General features: G+C 40.1%; 1 protein-coding gene across 3 annotated transcripts in view; it reads left to right on the top strand.

Annotated features, from left to right (window-relative positions):
• The window catches only part of LOC127527252 (trace amine-associated receptor 13c-like), a 225,775-nt gene extending 204,895 nt beyond the window's left edge, over positions 1-20,880 (top strand). For all 3 annotated transcript variants that reach the window (XM_051925362.1, XM_051925361.1, XM_051925360.1), the window contains exon 2: positions 20,090-20,880. In XM_051925362.1, the coding sequence (XP_051781322.1) occupies positions 20,090-20,847 (758 nt within the window). In that variant the 3' untranslated portion in view covers positions 20,848-20,880. The remainder of the gene's footprint in view (positions 1-20,089) is intronic.
• Positions 20,881-21,649: the final 769 nt, after the last annotated feature.

Genomic DNA, 21,649 nt, shown 5'->3' with positions numbered 1-21,649 from the left:
GTCAAGGTCTCTGGATAAGATAACTATCCAACAAAGTCTTTTAAAGTTTGTAATGAGTTTTTTCAAAACTATGTGGGTCTGTAGACAGGTTGTCTGTCATTCTGAGAGATGTAAATAATCTCCTGGGACTTGTGGGTGCCAACCATCCTGCCGACTACACCAATGTCACACCAATAAAGACAAAAAGAAGCCAAAAATTGTTTGGGGTAGCTGCCCCATGTATTGTAGGTAGCCGTTGAAGCAAAGAAAAACAAATCTTCTGGAGGTCAAAAAGGAATTGTCTTTCATAATGCAAAAATGGCGGTTTTATAGTGAGGCAGGGGAACTGACGTCAACAGGGCCAGAACCAGGGGTGATGTCAATGGGGCTGGAACCGGAAGTGATGTCATTGGAGTCAGGTAGAATTTCCCGTAGTGGGTCTGCAGAGAAAAGGGAAAAAGGGTTAGTACACTTCACAACCCCTGGTCTGGCGTGGAATTACCCTCCTTTAGGCTGTTCAGCTGCCTCCCATGTGCACGTACGTGTGTGACAACTGTTTGAGTATTGCTTATTTCACCACACTTACCTTCAATAAACTTCTGTTTATTAGAATCTGAAATGAACAGCACTGTAAATGTAGGAGACTCCAGCAGCTGATGTAAAAACTTTGGGATTTCTTGGATGCAGAACATAATTAATACTTCAGAGAACAGCATTGTGCTCAATTCTATAAAAGCAACAAAACTTAAACCTTTAATAAAAGAAGCACATTTGGATCTGAAGAACTTTCTGCCTGCCATCACAGTTTAATAATATTTTCAATAATCTTAAGTTCTTACTTCTTTTTAAAGCCACCTGTGATCCTCACTGCTGTCCCATCTAGTAAGGTTGCTGCAGTAAAGTATTTTTATTCAAATTTAGCCCAAAATATACATTCTTTATATTTTATAAAGTATAATTTTTAACATGGGTGGCACGGTGGCGCAGTGGTAGTGCTGCTGCCTCGCAGTTAGGAGACCCGGGTTCGCTTCCTGGGTCCTCCCTGCGTGGAGTTTGCCTGTTCTCCCCGTGTTTGAGTGGGTTTCCTCCGGGCGCTCCAGTTTCCTCCCACAGTCCAAAGACATGCAGGTTAGGTGGACTGGTGATTATAAATTGTCCCTAGTGTGTGTGTGACCTGAGCTGGGCTAGCACCCTGCCTGGGGTTTGTTTCCTGCCTTGCGCCCTGTGTTGGCTGGGATTGGCTCCAGCAGACCCCCGTGACCGTGTAGTTAGGATATAGCGGGTTGGATAATGGATGAATGGATGAATTTATTTAATGCACTTCAAGTTGTCTCTTTAGCAACTGTTATTTTATTTCTTAGATAATCAGACTTTTTGTGACTTTACAATGACTGCATGTAAGATTCCCTGTTATTACATTCTCATTATGTGCAAATAAAAAAAATGCTTGTTGAAAACTGAATTTGTTTCATTATTTGTTTTTCTGAGGTATGAGTAACCAGTAAACGTGACCCATAAATTGTGTTTTAAAGTATTATGGTCTGCACTGTATAAGACGATTCCTGACGGACTCTCAGCTCCTTTATTTCTGCTCTGCTCAGCCATTGTTGACACTACTAGAATTCAGAAGGCTGATAGCTCTGAGATAAAAGACGACTTCAGTCTGGGGGTCTTCACACTTGAGACCCTGAATCAGCATTTTGATGGCCACAAGTAACACTTTGGGGACAGAGGATGGCTGCTGCGTGACAGAATCGAATTGGCCTTCTTCACCACTTGTTTGTGATGGTGGTCAGTGACAGAAGGCTGCTGCGGACCCCCACTTTCACAGCTCATTTTAATGTTATTAGTCACATAGTTTTTGTTTTTTATACTAAGATTCACAAAACAACATTCATCCTTCTATCTTCTTAAACTATGTATCTAGAGCAGGGTCATGGGGTAGCAGGAGCCATTCCTAGCACACATTGGGTACACACACAGGCCAGTTTATCATTCACAATCCTCTGCTGCACTTCTCCATATTTTTCAATGAAAGTTAAAAAGTGTGACATTTTGTTGGTGAAATCTTCCAATATTCACATGAATGATGTACAGTATGTGCCAAAAAACAAGAAGTCTTTGACTTCAGTCTGTAACAGTTGGTGTAAAGTTTGGGGGCATACACCGTCATCATGGCACTGCCAGATCTAAATAGCAGCATGGCAAATTGCTCATGTACTGACGTGACTTTAGCTGCAGGTGGAAGTCCCATTTGATTTATCGTGCCAAGCAGAGTTGTGTTGTGTTGCGGTGCAGCAGTCTGTTAGCCAGTGAAAGTGCTGTGAAGAAGCTGTCTGTTGTTATGGTCCTGCCTTTGTCCAGTCTGATAGTCATCACGGGAAATCGTATCTTTGTTAAATGGTGCGACTTAAACCACCTACAACTGAACACCAGCAAAACCAAGGAACTGGTGGTGGATTTTAGGAGACCCAGGCCCCTCATGGACCCCATGATCATCAGAGGTGACTGTGTGCAGAGGGTGCAGACCTATAAATACTGGGAGTGCAGCTGGACGATAAATTGGACTGGACTGCCAATACTGATTCTCTGTGCAAGAAAGGACAGAGCCGCCTGTACTTCCTTAGAAGACTGGCATCCTTCAACATCTGCAGTAAGATGCTGCAGATGTTCTATCAGATGGTTGTGGCGAGTGCCCTCTTCTACGCAGTGGTGTGCTGGGGAGGCAGCATTAAGAAGAAGGATGCCTCACGCCTGGACAAACTGGTGAGGAAGGCAGGCTCTATTGTTGGCATAGAGCTGGACGGTTTGACATCCGTAGCAGAGCAACGGGCACTCAGCAGGCTCCTATCAATTATGGAGAATCCACTACATCCATTAAACAGTGTCATCTCCAGACAGAGAAGCAGATTGCGACAGACTGCTGTCACTGTCCTGCTCCACTGACAGACTGAGAAGATCATTCCTCCCCCAAACTATGCGACTCTTCAATTCCACCAGAGGGGGTAAACGTTGAACATTATTCAAGTTATTGTCTGTTTTTTACCTGCATTTTTTCTTACTCTTTAATTTAATATTTTTTGCTGCTGGAGTATGTGAATTTCCCCCTGGGATTAATAAAGTATCTATCTATCCATCTATCTATCTATCTATCTATCTATCTATCTATCTATCTATCTATCTATCTATCTATCTATCTATCTATCTATCTATCTTTGATTGCCGGTACAACAAACAGTTCTGAGCAGGCATCAGGCACAGCGCTGCTCTTGTGAGAAGAATGGAAATAAATGCCATCAACTCAGAGAGGGAGAGGCAAGTTTGTTGTACCACATGAACATCACTGAGAGAATAAAACTGAACAATAAAAAAACAAGCCCTAACTTTTACAAGTAGCCAAAATTTACACTGGTGTTACAGACTCAAACCAAATGTATGTTTGTATTATTGCATAGTAATAATAATAATAGCAGCTCACTACTCAAAACAGGGAGTGCCCAGTCTCAAACCCAGCCTTCAGTTTATAAGGCAGCAGATCTTACCTCTGCACCATTCAAGAATACGCGTAAACTTCCTGTCAATTCACATTTGAGCTTGAGTTTTAAACTCATTGACAGCCCCATGTGAATTGAATGATTTATTTTTTCTTGGTTATATTCTTGAATAAAAGCACACATGTTTATATGATATTTGGACAAAAGTCTTCACACATTATACACTTCACGTCATTATTAGCATAACATGGAAAAAGTTTCTGCTCTAGGTATGTGTTCATCATTTCTTGCATTTCTCGCATTTCCTTTCATCCTAAACTTACCCAGATCTTTGCAGACATGAAACAAACATGAAATGTGTCTACATTCTGTTCTCTGTAAAATGGATTCCAAATAATGATATAATGTATTATTTACCCTTTACAACTCCAGCACCTCACACCAAGATAAAAAAGACTTGAGTCTGGGAGAACGTTTTTGCCGGAGAGTTTTTCCGTTGGCTTCAGGAAATCTAGTGTTAAGTTCCGCTTTTATTGCCATAGAATCAATGAGAAGGTCTGTCGCTATTGTAGCTCCTGTCTAGAGTTTCAACTGTGACAGATTCCTTGGAGGGACTGTGCTCTTTTGTTCCCCTTCCCTTAATAGACATTCCCTTTGAGAGAACAGGGTAGACAATGTGAGACCCCTGGAACCCTCAGCCTGAGGATATGTATATCTTAGTCCTTGTAGATTATGCTACCCATTTCCTGGAGGCTGTTCCTTTGCACTCAGCCAATTCCAAGTCAATCTATTGGAAACTTGTAGGGGTCTTTGCGTTATGCAGCATCCCTAAGGAAGTCTTAAAGGACCAAGGGATGCCTTTTACTTCAGAAATGTTCAAGGAGATGGCCAAATTAATGAAAATAAACCATCTGAAGACTTCAGTGCGCCACCCACAAACCGATGGCTTAGTGGAGAGGTATAATCAAACTCTCAAAGACTTGCTACACAAGCGAGGAAGGGAAAAACTGGGACCATTTACTCCCACTTGTATTGTTTGCCTACTGGGAAGTACCACAAGCCTCCACTGGCTTCTCCCCCTTTGAATTATTATACGGACAGCAACCCCAAGGCATATTGGGCATTCTAAAGGAAGGTTGGGAGGAGTTGGCCCTCCCTTCCACAAACATGCTTGAATGTATTGTACAATTATGACATAGATTAGACAAAATCCGACCCAAACTAAGAAAATATATGGCAAAAGCTCAAGCAGCACAGGCTCACTGTTATGACCAGGGCACGAACCTCCGTGAATTTAACCATGCAGATCGTGTCACGGTCATCATTCCCACTTCTCACTCCAAATTACTGGCCCATTGGCAAGGCACCTACAAGGCTAAGAAGAGGAAGGAGCACATTGACTATCGAGTGAAACAACTGGGTGGACCTCTCTGGTTGAGCATGACATAGTGACAGAGCCCGGGGTAGTCGTCAGGGAGCGCCACTACCGCCTCCTGGAAGCCAAATGCGCCAAAGTTGAGCTTGGGATCTCACAGATGCTTGACCTAAGGGTGTTCGAAGAGAGCCATACCACCTGATCCAGTCTGATTTTTCTCGTCACTAAACTGGATGGCTCCTGGAGGTTCTGTAACGACTTCCACTGGCTTAATCAAGTTTCAAAATTTGATGCCTATCCGATGCCCCGAGCAGACAATCTCCTTGAGTGGTTAGGAAAGGGACAATACTGGACCACCCTTGACATGACAAAGGGAAACTGGCAAATTACTTTAACAGTGTCCACAAAAGTAAAGACCGCGTTTAGCACTCCTGCGTTTAGCACCCCTAGTGGGCACTGGCAGCACCGTGTTGTTCCTTTTGGAGTTCAGCATCTGGTGGATAAAGTGCTCCGGCCTCACAACACCTATAGTGCTGTCTACCTGGATGACGTATTCATTTTTTCCAGCACATGGGTGTACAGCAGGTCTAAGCAGTGGTCCGAACACTAGCAGAAGCTTGACTCCAAATCAACCCAAACAAATGTTTCTTTGGGATGACCAAAGCCAAATATTTGTACTATCTAGTTGGCAGGGGTACTGTCAAACCTCAGTGCTCCAAAGTCCATTCCATACTAAACTGGCCCTGTCTGAAGATGGAAGGTTCAAGCCTTCCTCGGTTTAGCAGGGTACTATGGTCAATTCATGCCTTGTTTCTCAGAAATGGCCAAGCCATTAACAAATCTCATGAAGAAGCATGCTCCTAATCTAGTGGTATGGGATGATAAGACAGATATTGCATTCAGCGACCTCAAGCAGGCCCTTACGTCAGCACCCATACTAGAAGTGCCAGATTTCTCTTTGCCTTTTATTCTCCAGATGGATGCAGGACTAGAAGTCGTATTGAGCCAAACCATCAATGGTGCTGAACACCACATAATGTACCTTAGCTGGAAACTGCTGGATCAGGAGACCAGGTATGCCACAGTCGAGAGAGAAGCTCTAGCGAACAAATGGGCAGTGACACAGTTGAAATACTACCTTCTGGGACATGACTTTACCCTTGTCACTGACCCTGCCACTCTTCAGTGGATGGCTCAACGTAAAGAAACGAATCCGCGAGTCACAAGGTGGTTTTTGGATCTACAGACATATTGCTTCACAGTTGTTTATTGCAAGGGTTCTCTTCAGGCCAATGCTGATGCCCTATCTAGCATTCACAACCTCTCAGTTTGGGGCACCCAACCCAATGGGTCTGGGCTGAGGGAGAGGCCATGTCACACACGTGTGCTTGGGAGGCAGACTAAGGGCTTAACCGAGGGTGGAATGCACTAACCTTTCCTCTTCTTCTATCCCTCGAAGGGAAGCCAACATAGAGTACTTTCTGCTTCCTTTGCCGAACCATGTCTCCTACCAAGGTCACTTCCAGCTTCAATTATTGGACCCCACCTCTTCCTCCCTGGCTACTATAAAAGCCCAAGTCCTTTTGTGTTTAGTTGTCCTTGTTTTGGACATGCAATACAATACAATACAATTTATTTTTGTATAGCCCAAAATCATACAATAAGTGCTGCAATGGGCTTTAACAAGCCCTGTCTCTTGACAGCCCCCTAGCCTTGACTCTCTAAGAAGACAAGGAAAAATAGAAGAAACCTTGGGAAAGGCAGTTCAAAAAGAGACCCCTTTCCAGGTAAGTTGGGCGTGCAGTGGATGTCAAAAAGAAGGGGGTCAATACAATGCAATATACAAAACAGAACAAATCCTCAATACAGTATAAAAATAAAAATGTTATAAATACGGAGCAGAATTTAACAGTAGATGATATCACATAATATGATTTGGATTTGTTTAGAGTCCTGGGGACCTCAGCCATCAAGCTGCCTCCCCCATTTGGCCATTCCACAACTGAAAAAGCGCTGGGCCAGCCAATCCGATGAAAGGACCCCTCTAACCCACAATTTCTGTGATCCTTCATCAGGGATGACTTACCTTAGGCAGGCAAAACAACTTGACAGGTGGGCCGTGGCACCAAGTGCCACATTTAAGTACCGAGAAGAGAAACAGAACAGGTGAGGGTTAGTAACAAATTCTAATGATCATGTTACTTATGTTTTAGTGCTAATGACTACCAACAGAGATGCAGTCTGTACAGTTAATCAGCAGCTCTAGTCAGGGTGTGCTAAACTGAAGTAGTGAGTCTTCAGCTGGAATTTAACACTAGAATTACCAGAGCCTACGAAAAAACTTGTATATCCGGCCCACCTTAAATCGCTTCTTAAATCCGTTCACACCTCTCCACCAGCATCCTTTGTCCTCTAAATGTGCTGATAAAAGACAAGCTGCCAGCAGCTGGCTATTCCATCCCCCCACCGACTTAGAACGTGAGCGAACTTTTCCCAGCTCATGCCTTGATTGTTTACCTGGGAGTGAAGTGGAGTTTTACAGTGGAAATGATAGATCGTTATTTGGATTCCGTTTCTAAAGTAATCTGTGTAAACACATTGTAAAAACAGAAACTTTTTCATATTTTAGTAATAAATGTTACAAAATGTAGTAGGCATAAACTATAGAATATGTAACGCCCGAGTTCCAAAGATCAAATAAACACTTTCACAAAAGCTTCAAGAATGATTCAACAGCTACTGTGGCGTAGAGCGCTAAGATTTGCCTCTTAGCGCAGAGCAGCTTTTCCTTGCCTCACAGACCTGAGTTCGATTCCCCGGCAAAAATAAAAAACGGCAAAATATAGGAGTGAGTGGGGATCGAACCAGGACTCTTGATTACACTTGGTTTGCGTCGTTACTTGCGCTGTTACTTAGAGAGCCAGATCGGGGGAGGGGTGATGTTAGAGCGGGTGAGCTCATTCAGTGCTGCAGAAACAACGCACATGTTGATTTTGTTTTCTTTCAGTACATGTGCCTTCCCTGTTTGTTTGTATATCTCTGCCTGTCTGTCTCTGTATTACGCAGTGCTCTGTCTGTCTGTGTGTTATGGATCTTGAAAAAAATAAGTTATAAGGACAGTTGTTCATGTTAATTGCAGTCTCAATTGTTAAAAAAATATTTTAAAAGGAGCATCCCACATGAAAATATAACGATCTCATTAACTGACAGTGCATACCAATTTACAAATTTTATGTCCGTTTGAGGTTAAAAAGAAAAAAAAGAAGTAACACTTTATCCCCAGTGGGGAATTGAACTCATGTTTGTGAGGCAGAGAAAAGCTACTCGGTGTGTGAGAGGCAAATCTTAGCGCGCTACGCCACGGAAGTTGTTGTATGGTGTGTGAAGCTTTTGTGGAAGTGTTTATTTGATCTTAGGAACTCGGGCTTTATACATTCTATAGTTTATGCCTACATTTTGTAACATTTATTACTAAAATATGAAAAAGTTTCTGTTTTAGCAATGTGTTTACATAGATTACTGTAGAAACGGAACACGCATGAAATGCATGTATTCCAAATAGCGATGTATTATTTCTATTCTAAAACTCCAGCAGTTCAGTCACTCCCAGGTAATCAAACAAGGCATGAGCTGGGAAAACTTAGTGAACATTCTGCGACGGTGGGGATGGAATAGCCGGCGGCTCGCTGCTCCTCTTAATCGGCAAATTTAGAAGACAAAAGAGAGGTGAGAACGGTTTTAAGGTGGGCCGGATCTACGAGTTTTTTCGTAGACTCTGGTAATTCTAGTGTTAAAAGCTGAGACCGAAGGGGCATCTCTTATATGGAACCAGACGTTGTTCTGGAGCCATTTATTGAATTTCTCTGTTGCTTTGTATTGTATGCTGTACAATATAGGAGATGGTTCCCTAAACCTTTTTCTGCCTTTTTGTATATCTTTACAATAGATAAGTCACACTTCAAGACAGCTAACAATTTAGTCCCGTTAGATCAACTGCAGGTAGCTGCAGGTTGGAGCACAAATCTGAGTGTCTCATGCAGCGTCTCATGCTAACTGAAACCTATAAAGCTCTGCAACTTACTGTATACTGGACTCACTGCTGGCTGAGATTCTGTCCTGTAGATTTTTAACAGAGCTCGATTGTGTTAAATGAGACACTTGTGCATTATTTGCATTTCCAGGAATGAGATGCCTGTAGTTAAATGAGTGAAATTTATCACATTTGCAGGGTTTTTATAAAACTCTAATATTGTTCTTTCAAGTTCAAGAACAAAAGGAGTTTAAAAGGACTTTTTATGAAACACTGGAAGCAAAATTCAGCAGGTGGTAGCAGAAGTGGGGCTGCAAGGAATGGAACAAAATCAAAATGTTGAGGAGAGGACCCCTATCCCCAATAACATCCCCATAACATGAAATATGTTTATTTCCACACCCGGATTCTTTGTTACATAGACCCTTACACATGTCCCCTACCTTTGCTCTGGTTCTCTTATTCTTGCATTCACCTGGCCTGGAATGAGACGCAGCCCGCAGACACAATGCAGTTCACCAAGGACTATGGATTCCGACTTCACGCAGGACTGACTGCTACTGCGCTACACTTCACCTATTAGAAGACATCTCCTCTGTTCTCTGTAAACCCTGATCGCAAGATCAAAATACTAATGCATGCAAGGGGAGCAGGCAATACACTTTTATTGCATCATTAGTGATTTTAACATTCTTAAATGTTTTTAATATACCAAAAAAGTGAAAGCAAATAAAGAGGTAATTGGGTGTGTAAATCAGACATGCAAGCTGGCTATTCAAGGAGTTGTCACAGATGATGCAGGCCGACACACCTGAAGGTGTGAGGCCTTTTAGTCTCTTAATGGTTGTGTTGCTGTATTTGCTCTGCTTGTCTTCTTTCCTGGTTTTTCTCTTCAGTTCAACAGATGATAGAATTAATATTTTCTGATGATTTTTTAAAGTTTGTGAGGGCCAGGTTGAACTCCCCTTGCCCCCTCTATCTAATATAATTTTCACAGACCATATCAGTATCCATTCATGAGATGAACATGCACAAAGATAACCAATGGTTCACGAGCTTCACTTTTATGCAAGTGGAAAGTTAAAATAATGGTGATTCGAACTTGATCCTTCTTAAAAATAGTGTAAGGGCCAATCTTAGAAAGTCAATGCTTTAAGTTAAATTTATATTAGTGTTTGCTTAAGCAGAAAAGAATATCATTTTCTTTCATAGCTATGGAATATGGTATAGCCTGTACCCCAATAGTTAATATGAGACAGAACTTTTTTAGCTATATCTGTAATAGAGTGTGTTAATTAAGTCAGTGTTTTTGGAATAGACTGAATGCCAGTATGGACTGATAGACCCATTTGCAGTATGTAAATGGTATAAGCATACAGTTTTCTGACCATTAAGAAATGGTTCAACTGTATGAGAAAACTTAAAGAAACAAACAGGATATATAAGTTTTAAACAGAACTTTTCTTAAACAACAACTTTTCTTTTCTTAGCTCTATTGATTTTTATCTCTATTTTTGTGTGAACATTTTTTTACCTTTCAATTTTTACTAAAGCTTTTAAAAATAAATATATTTTGTCTGTGGAATGATTTCAACGTGTCACACAATTGCCAGAATCCCATGAAGCATACTAAAGCTGCAGAACTTTGGTATTTTTGAGTAAACACAACTACAAATAAAATTATGCTATTTAAAGTCTTGACCTTCTAAACCCCACTTGTCTGCAAAAGGTGTCTGTCTTCTCTTCTGACTGCAGAAAAAATACCCTCTTTGTGAAATGGACGTCTGTCTGTAGCAGCACATACTTCATAAGAGGAATGGATTGTGTAACCTGCAACTTATCGGCCTGTGGTTAGGGGAAAAGAAGAGACGTCAAGGGAATAAATAAAAAAAAATCTCAGTGCAAACTGGAGAAACTTGAGATGAGTACTGACACAAGACAGCAAAGTCAAGGAATTTAACCTGAAAATGACTTCAGCTGTGTGTATTTATATAATGGCATTACACTTGAACAGCACAGCATTGTTTGAGATTTGTGAGAAGACTTGACACAAAGAATTTTCACGTGTTTGAAATCAACATGCTGAGGTGTATCTAAAATCATAAAGCATCAGGTCTTTGTTAATAATCACTTGTGTTCAAATCCTTGCTAACTCATTCATTACAAAGAAATAAAATATCAAAACACATGAAAAAGCACACACCTCTGTATTGTGCTGTTATAATTTTAAAAGTTTTACCAAGATAAATGAACACTTTCTGTGCATTAAGTCATAGGATTCATTGTGCTTTACAGGAACCCTGCAGCCATTTGAAAAACTAAAGAGAAAGAAAGCCTTAACAACTTTTGATGTGTCCAACAAAAGGAATACATGTGAACTTATGCAATATTTATCTGAGCATAAATAACAAGAATGAAAGGCTGAGCAAAACAGCAGGGCTGAAAAGTGAACGTGTTTGATGGAAACTGCAGAATTCGAATGCAGATCTTGACATAAGACAGGAAATGAAAGGTCATAAGCATCCCACTGAAGAGTATTCAGAGTCATAACCAATACCATCACTCAGCTGAGTTCATGAACTGCATTAAAATAGTCCTCAGGATTTGTATATCACATGACAGCTCATGTTACAGGTAGGTAGAAATCCCTGCATTGTTTTCCATGGTACATTAGAGTTCTCTCTGTGTCAAACAGCACTCAGTTTTCATACAAAGCACAGCCATCTGCATGCTCTTGATATGGACGTGCAACCATCTCACGCAACCTATTTCACAAACAATTCTTCTGAGCTAATTGGTGTATCAAAGACACAAATGAAGGTAAAGAGTTTAAGCAGCTGCTGCAGAATCCCAAATAGTATGGACTCTTCCAAGGACCTGTTCCATACCTAATCATCGTTAACAAGGCCTCTCGCTCTTGCAACCTCATGAATGATCTATAGACTACCCCTTTCATTTTCCTAAGATTCTCAAGCCCCTTTGATATATAGGAAAAGCAATCTTAGACAATATCGGTATCTTTGTTATCTGCCTTCTCACTGTTCATCTCTGCTTTGTATCTTCACACCTGCAATGCTCATGCAATTCCCAGGAAAAAGAATCCCTCACTCCGGGTATGTCCTTGTTCAGCTTAAACCAGGCTCTTAGGGTGGTATCCCTATCCCTGCCCATATCCAATGCACATACTTAATTTTTCTCCCAGGCAAGTCACTGCTAGCCACATCAATACGATCACCACACTGCCTCGTGGGTGCTGATATACTGAGAGTTCACAAATTGCCTAATTTCAATATGTTTAAGAGTCGTACACTCTCTAATGACAACGTTCACACACTCATGTCTTTTATATACATATTTGAAAAGGTACTTCACATTCTTCACTGTAGCTCAGGTCTCTTCATTGATATGGCAGTTGAACAGATACAAATACGGGATGTAATTTACTAACCATTCACTCGTTGCTGTCCTACCACCAATTCTTCGACACTGACCATTTTTTCACCTATCCAGCCTTATTGGCTGATGTCTCTTCCTAGTATTCCTTTGGGAAATTTTTTTGAGCATATCTAATTTTTTTCCTATACAGTATATTTTAGGAGCTTATCTTTGCTCCTGAGAAACAGAAGGATGTGTGCGTGAAGCAGACTTCTCTTCTGAAACACAATAATGTGGACTCTTGTCACAACCACTCCTAGTATCTGCTTCTACATGATATCCTCCATAAACTCTTTTAGCTTAAGCTGAAACACTCCTTAAACGATATTGGGTCTTGACTCTGGCCTCTGACTTAGCCCTAAATTTTTTATAATCTCCTGTTCCGCAGATTACACACGATTGTAAGTAAAAGGTCAGGAGGCCTTTTTCTGCACACTAATGAAATTGCATCCTGATAGTTTTGCATCATATACGTTAGACTTCATTGTAGTGTTGCGGTAATTGTATAAACCCTTCCCAGTGCTAATGTGTGTAAAAGTGCAGTTGTTTTTAGGTGATCCATCAACCCATTGTACACTTCAATTCTCAATTGTACTTGGGTTTGGCAACATAGTTCATTTGATTTCCTTTTGTCCTCATATAAGAATCAACCCATTATTGTTGGCTCAGCCTCTCCACACTCATAAACTGGTTGAAGGCATCATCCCTTATTCCTAGCCATCAAAGTAATACTGTGTTTGTGTTACCTTGAAACCTCGAATTTGCCACAGTTGATCTTCTTGGTACTCTCCAGCTCTGATACCACTATGGAAATAGTGTTGAATATACCTTTGCATCCAATTTTGGATTAAAGGAACTAACCTTCTGGACATCCCCATTTGCATTCCCTGTATCTACACTAGAATAGATCAGGAGGTCCCACCCCAGAGGTGGTTTTCTTTCTGGGAGCTGCAACACGATGGCTGCCTCATTTATCTTTGCAGCATTACATCTCTGTGGTTCACTATTCCTATCCTGTGAATTTTCCATTGTAACAGTGATTGGTTGAGCACCTGCTCCTCCATGCATTCCTGTTCAATTTCAAACATCATTCTACATGCTTGAGAGAAAGGATTATTTTAACTCATCCATTATCTTAACCAGTTCATCAGTGCAGGACAGCACTTTGAATTTTTCACCCAACACATTCTCCTGTTGGTGACCTTGTATGGATTAAGTGTGTACAGTTGAGCCTATTGCCTCTGCTCTTCATTTTCTGGGTGTAACACACTTGCACTATGGTGACAGTCATCATTTATCTGGAAACAATAGGGTCCTCTACCAGGAGAAGGGATAATAGAGAAAACACAGAGAAAACAATTAGAACACCTGATGTTTTCCATGAAATTTACAGAATGTGCATCTTGACCTGACTGGTTCCAGAACTGGAGGTAAGACAAGTCTCCCTTCTTTTCAACACCAAATGTATATCCCTTTGCTAGTCTGCTCCACCTCAAAAAATCTTTAACTACAATATTTGAAATGCTTTGTAATTTAAATTGTAAACATTAGTCCATTAAATGAACTGCCCTTACAAATACACTCACAGATTAAAACAAAGACAGTGTGATATCTAGATTGTAATTCTGCTTCAAATTTATAGATACTTTGAGTAAGTCGAGTGTGTGGAAAACCATTTAGATCAGTAACATCAAATGTAAACGTGGAAAACAATTTAGATCAGCTAGCATCACAATATAATATGACCTTGAGAGATGCTGGGACACAGTAGCTCCCCTTAAAACAAAAAGTGATCAAAGCACATGGAAACTCTCTCTTGGTTTAATGAGAACACTTAAGTTCTTAAATTAAAGTATTGAAAACTGGAGAGCAAAAGAGTCTTAAAAAATATAAAAAAGCTCTCTTTAAAGCTCGCTCAGATTACTATTCTAAAATAATAGATAACAATAATAAAAATCCTCATGAACTGTTTAGAGTATCTGCTAAATTAACAAATAGGAATTCAGACCTACAGTGCAAAATACCAACAGACATTAGCAGTACAAACTAGATATCATCACAGTGCAAGCCACATACTAGCTTGGCAGACCGTGTCACACCTTGCATTCAATAGTTTAGAAATTTGAATCTTGTAGTAGGAAGTCTTAACTTTAATTTCTAAAATGAAACCCACTACTTGTTCCCTAGATCTGGTGCCAACAATATTAGTTAAAAGCACAATGGATGTTCTTGCAGCGCCTCTTCTAAACATTATTAATAGTTCATTATTGCATGGCACTGTACCTGATGCACTTAAATTGTCAGTCATCAAACCATTACTTAAGAGTAAGACCTAGTCCCACACATACTTAATAATTATAGACCCATATCAAATTTACCCTTTCACTCTAAAATACTTGAAATAGTAGTCGCTAATCAGCTTCAGTCACACCTTACGCATCACAGTTTATTTGGGAAATTTGAGTCTGGTTTCCACACTGGTTATAGTACAGAAACAGGACTAACGCGGGTTGTAAATGACATTCTGAGATCCTCTGATGAAGGAAACTCCACTCTAATTATGTTGTTAGACTTAAGCACAGTGTTTGACACCATTGACCATTTTATTTTACTGCATAGGCTAGAAAATGATGTTGGGCTCACAGGCACTGTGCTCGCTTGGTTTAGTTCTTATTTATCAGATTGATTCCAATATGTACAGAAATGTGCTGACAGGACTCCATCATTATACACAGAAGTGAGATAGGTGTCCCGCAGGGCTCAGTACAGGAACCTTTACTGTTTTCACTTTACGTGCTTCCACTGGGATCTCTCATTAGGAAACATAATGTTAATTTTCACTCGTATGCAGATGACACCCAGTTATATCTTTCATTTAGATCAAATGAAGTTTCTCTGATGTTGTCTTTAGTTAGTTGTGTTAGTGAATTAAAGGAGTGGATGGATGAGAACTACTTGTCTTTAAACACCGATAAAACAGAGATGTTAATTGTTTTGGAGGAAATGACGCTGATCACAACAATATTTTATTATCATTTAACTCAGTTGGAATCCCCATTAATTTTACTGAATCAGCCCGCAATCTAGGAGTTATCTTTAACCCTAGCATGTCATTTAAAGCGCACATTACAAAATTGTCCAAATCAGATTTCTTCCATCTTAAAAATGTTGGGAAATTAATGCATTTTCTAAATATGCGGAATACTGAGAAATTAATTCATGCATTTATTTCTAGTAGGATTGACTACTGCAATGCGGTGTTCGCTGGATGTTCAAATTATTCTTTATGCAGAGTCCAGTTAATCCAAAATGCTGCTGCAACAATTATTACAAGAACAAGAAAATATGAACACATAACTCCAGTTCTTAAATCCCTACACTGGCTCTCGTTTAAGTTTAGGGCAAATTTCAAAATACTCCTTTTAACATATAAAGCCTTAAATGGCCAAGGTCTGGCTTACTTGTCTGAACTTAACATGACTTACAAACCAGAGCGCACATTAAGATCTCAAGATGCCAGTCTGCTTATGATTCCAGAGATTAATAAAATATCAGTGGGAGGTTGAGCTATTAGTTACAGGGCCCCTAAACTGTGGAATGGTCTGCCTGCTACTATAAGAGATGCCACTTCAGTTTCAGCTTTCAGATCCTGACTGAAAACTCACAACTTCAGTTTAGCACACCCTGACTAGAGCTGGTGATTAACTGTACAGACTGTATCTCTGTTAGTCTTTGGCACTAAAACATAAGTAATATGATAGAATTTGTTACTAACCCTCACCTATTCTGTTTCTCTATTCTGTTTCTATCCTTGGTATTCAAATGTGGCACTGGGTACTACTGCCCACCTGCGAAGTTGTCTGCCTACCTAAGGAAAAGTCATCTCTGATGCTGGAGCACTGGAATTGTCATGTAGATGGGTCCTTTCATTGGATTGGCCGGCCCACCACTGACTCCGCTGTGGAATGGCCAGTGGGGGGAGGCAACTTGATGGCTGAGGTCTCCAAGACTCTGAACAAATCTGAATCATATTACATGATATCCTATTCTTGCATTTTGCTCTGTACTTATAATATTACTATTGTACCATCACATTGTATTAAGGATTACTTGTGTTTTTCTGTGTATTGTATTGTATTGTATTTACCCCTCTTTTTGACACCCACTGCACGTCCATCCTACCTGGAAAGGGGTCTGTCTTCAAATTGCCTTTCCTGAGGTTTCTTCCATTTTTTTTCCTTTCAATGATTTTCTGGGAGTTTTTTCTTGTCTTCTTAGAGAGTCAAGGCTTGGGGGCTGTCAAAGCCCATTGCGGCACTCCTTGTGTGATTTTGGGCTATACAAAAATAAATTGTATCGTTTTGTATATTTGAACTAAATTCTCAGACTCCTGCTATATGCTTCCCTACCATCCCTATGTTGTAATTTAAGGCAATCTGTGAGTTGTGGTAAGATTTGGGGCTCCCTTGACCGTAAGCCTCTGTGACCTCCGACCCTGAACATCATACTGTTGTCTGGCTCTGGTTGGTTTTGGTGTCTCCTAGACCCGCACTGCTGCAATGGCCATGGTGTTCTTATGATTTCACTCCCCATGTTCTTCTGGGTTTTCTACTGCATTGCATGTGCACGGGCATCCTTAAATTTGCACATCCATATCCATAGGAAAATCATCATCCCAGGTCTGATGCATTACATCTTGATTTGTTTTATACCAGACTTCCTTAGCAGCGGGTATTTTGCTCTGGCTCATCATATGTTTATGCATTTAACCTCTTTCCTTCATGGAAGCTCATTCCTCTTCAGATACAGTTGTCTGATTTTGTCCGTCCGGCATTTACTCTCTGTTTGACATATTCTGTGTTAACATTTTCAATGCACCATCTATTGGAATGCTTTTTTGTAATTCAGGAAGCAAGAAAGTGCACTGCATTTGTCATTTCAAAAGATGGTGCATCATAAACAATAGCACTACTTTTATGAGTCCCTTACCAAAAGTTCTATAACATAGATAGAGCAACCTGACAGACACGCAGATACACAGAAACACAGACAGACACTTCATATGTCTCTCTTATATGCCATATATCTGTTGGAATGACAAATGTGATGCATTGTATTTCTTTAAATGCTTGTGAAGCACCAGATGTTGGAATGACAGAGAAATAGCAACTGGATAAAAAGAACAGACAAAAAATTATATTAAGGTGGATACAATGGTTTGGATATTTGCTGTATATATCAGGGCGCTATATAACCTGACATTCCATTAGCCTTCTTAATGGCTTCTGAACACTGTCTGGTATTTGATAGTGATGAGTCCATTATAACACCCAAGACTTTCTCATATGCAGTACTTTCAAGTTTCAGACCTGCCACTGTGTATTCAAACCTAACATTTAGTTCTTGTGAAGATGTGAGTGTCTGACAATGGGTGGGCTCCCTGGACAGAGCTGGTTTATGACCTAAAGCCTGCTGACCTGCTTTCCCCCAAAAGGCATTGCACTATGCAGATAAATAACATAAAAAAGTGACTACTGACACTACAAGGTGCTTCATTGACACAAAGAGAGATGAGGAGACCTCATGTGATGTTAGAATGAACAGACCACCTGTGTGTCACATAAAAACTCGTGCAGTGAGGACCACTTCACTGTCTGTGTCGATGAGGAGGGGAATGACAACAACACAACACACAAACTCCTGTAAAGTCGTACGTCTGTCATCATCAAACATCCATCCATCCATCCATTATCCAACCCGCTATATCCTAACTACAGGGTCATGGAGGTCTGCCGGAGCCAATCCCAGCCAACACAGGGCGCAAGGCAGGAAACAAACCCCGGGCAGGGCGCCAGCCCACCGCAGGGCATCATTGAACAGCTGCTGCCAATTCAATCAAAATTGAACTTGTATGTTGGAGATGGCGGTCCTCTCGTATTTTTTATTGTACAGCTTTTTTGTACTGATGCTACACCAAAAAATATTACAAAAATACAAAGTGTCCCGTTTATACCTCGGTGTAAATAAATGTAAATTATGACATAATAAACTAAGGCTAATTTCTGTCATGTTAAATATTGAAAATAAATAGCACATTAAGTATTTCAGAACTACAATTATGGGTGGTCTTCGGATTTTGTGAGAGGGTTTCTCTTTGAAGTGAGGAGTATTCTATCGATCAAAAGGGCTCTACAGCTATGAAGAGGGGACTGGGCGGTCTCGTGGCCTGGAACCCCTACAGATTTTATTTTTTTCTCCAGCCTTCTGGAGTTTTTTTTTGTTTTTTCTGTCCACCCTGGCCATCGGACCTTACTCCTTTCTATGTTAATTAATGTTGTCTTATTTTAATTTCTTATTTTGTCTTTTATTTTTCTTCTCTTCATTATGTAAAGCACTTTGAGCTACTTTTTGTATGAAAATGTGCTATATAAATAAATGTTGTTGTTGTTGTTGTTGAAGGACAAAGAATCATGGGAAATCGAGGTGCAAAGCCCTGCCCATGAACGCCCATTGAGAACTTGAAAATGAAAATGTAAAATGGAAATGCGTTTTACTTTTCATTTTTGGTGCTTCATTGCTGTCCAGGCTGAAAATGAAATTGCAAATGGGGGGCATTTCATTTTCATTTTTATTTTGGCAACATTTTTGGCTGCAGACTTTAAAAATGAAATTGCAAAACAGGCGCTACATTTTAATTTTAGAATTTTCATTTTCATTGTTGCAGAAAATACTTCCCAATGTCTTCAAAATAAAAATGCACATCAGTTAGTGCTGCTGTATTTGAATTCTGAGCGTTTACCTGCCACTGCCACAGAGAAATGCATGTTGTGTGTTTGATGATTTAAGAAAAGAAAGACGTCCAGTAAATCAGACAAAGACAATCAGCACAACGTCAGACTGACAGAGAGCAACGGGGGGAATACTGTCTGGAATTTAATGTGAGGGTCCGGAAAAGAGAAAAACACACAGCTGTTACTGTACACTGTATGTGTGTGTGTGTGTGTGTGTGTGTGTCTGTCTGTCTGTTTGGGCCACTCATGTGCACAGGGTGGTCCAGCACACTCCATGCAGGGTCACCTCACAAGTGTCAGAGGGGCTCTGAGCAGCACAGGACAGCATGGAGTGTCAGACCACCACTGGGCACAACCTCAGCTCATCTGAACCTGCTGATTTAATGTGCTGCTCGCTGTGATGAGGAAAGAAAGTCAAAGTGACTGAGAACAAAAAAACAAAAACAGCAGACAGAGGAGAAGAAGGAAACTGCAGAGAGCCAGCAGCTGGACCACTGTGGAGCTATGAGGAGAGACCACCGCAGCCCTGAGCGGCTCCTGACAAACAAATATAATGAAGACATCTGAGATATGATGAACTCATTAGTGAGTAAGAACTGAAATGAACAAACAAACATCCTGAGAGAATTTGTGAAGCAAACACAGCAGAGAGACGCCTCATGTGAATTACGTCAGCAGAGAGAATATGGCAGTCGCAGGGCCTCAGTGTATAAACATCTCAGTGTGCAGGCAGGACGGCTCAGTCAGGGGACAGACATGGAGTTTAAACAAGTGAAAGTTGGTCTTTGCTTTCCTCACAGTAATACATCTTGTCCTAAACTGATTTATGAAACTGACGTTTATGGACTTTGTTACACTTTCTTGTGTCTTTCATCGACAGTCTTTGGAAATCTTCTTGTCATCATTTCTATTTCTCATTTTGTTCAGCTGCACACGCCGACTAATCTTCTGATCCTTTCACTCGCAGCGGCCGATTTCTTAACAGGTTTCTTTGTGATGCCCTTCTTTTTGGTTCAGATGATTGAAACTTGCTGGTACTTTGGAGTTCTTTATTGTTATTTGTATCAGGCACTTGCAAATATTCTTAGCATATCTGTGATATATAATGTGGTTTTAATATCCATTGATCGCTACATTGCTGTCTGCCATCCTTTCTTTTACAGCTCAAAAATAACTTTAACTGTTGCAAAGATCAGCATTGCTGTAGTGTGGCTGTCTGCACTTTTCATTACAATCATAGCTTTATGTTTGAGTTATATTGACGTAGAGGAATGTGAAGGAGCTTGCGCAGTATTTTGTTTTAATGAAATGGCCATTTTTATTTTACTCATTACTTTTTTTATCCCTTATTCACTGATGATTGGTTTTTATATCAGAATATTTGTAGTTGCAAGAAGCCATTCAAGAGCCATCAACTGTATGATAGAAAAGAGACAAACTGTGGAGTTGAGTGACAGTAAAATATCAAAACCATCTGAAAGAAAAGCCGCAAAAACATTAGGAGTAGTCGTGGGGGCTTTTATTATCTGCTGGCTGCCTGTTAATATATACAATTTTTTTACTGATAGTAGTAACATCATCACATATATCATCAGGAATGTCTTAGTGTTGGTAAGTGAAGTGAACTTTGGTGTTAATCCAATTCTTTATGCTTTTCTTTATTCCTGGTTCAGAAAAGCACTTAAAATTATCCTGACGTGTAAAATATTTAGCCCAGCTTCTTCAGTGCTCAATTTACTATAAATGGTAAAGAAAAAAATGCAAAAGTATCTGTGTTTAGACATTTTAAACTATTTGTACAATATGCCTTTGCTCATTTTTCATATTAGCAGTGGAATACTTGGACATGTTTCTTTACAATGTAATCACTTCACATTTACTGTATTGTTTTGAAGGAAGTTTATGTTAAAATTGTACTTTATTCAAAGTGTAATAAACAGAACTGAAAATGTAGGAGACTCCTGGCAATTCATACAAACACTTCAGTGTTTATTGGTGACTTGTGAAATAATTATTGTATTTTCCATTATTTTGGGACAGAATTATTTATTTGATCATAAATTTTTAAGTAATGTGTTGAATTTTACCTAAAATCTGTAAACATAAAATTCTTTAAACATCTGGAGATACAGTTTTCAGATTTCACAACTAAAGACTCAGCAAATCATGAGCTGAGTTCATTTAAACAGTTCAACTGCATAACATGCTAGGAGCCCCTTGAACCAGGGTTCAAGTTCAACTCCCATTCAATGTGTCCATGCAGAGCCTTCACGGCGGCCTCTCCGTTCCAAAGCAGCCTGATAAATGTCTGCAGTTCTCGTGTTCTCCCCGTGGCCTGTGATGGACAAGCACCCAGTGCTTTGGTGGAGGTTTGGGGCTCTGGGTTGTCCACTCCATGTCTGCTTCATCCCTTTATGGTGGACCTAAGGAGACAAAATGGTCTTCTGTGGTGATGAGAACAACAAGAAACTGAAATGTTTGTGAAATAACACAGTATGTTTTGTAAAACAAAAACAACTATTTTATATAAAGATAAGTTTATTTC

The sequence above is a fragment of the Erpetoichthys calabaricus genome, chromosome 3 (genome assembly GCF_900747795.2).
Source record: "Erpetoichthys calabaricus chromosome 3, fErpCal1.3, whole genome shotgun sequence".
In the NCBI taxonomy this organism is placed as follows: domain Eukaryota; kingdom Metazoa; phylum Chordata; class Cladistia; order Polypteriformes; family Polypteridae; genus Erpetoichthys; species Erpetoichthys calabaricus.
This window is presented reverse-complemented; position numbering and strand designations above follow the sequence as displayed.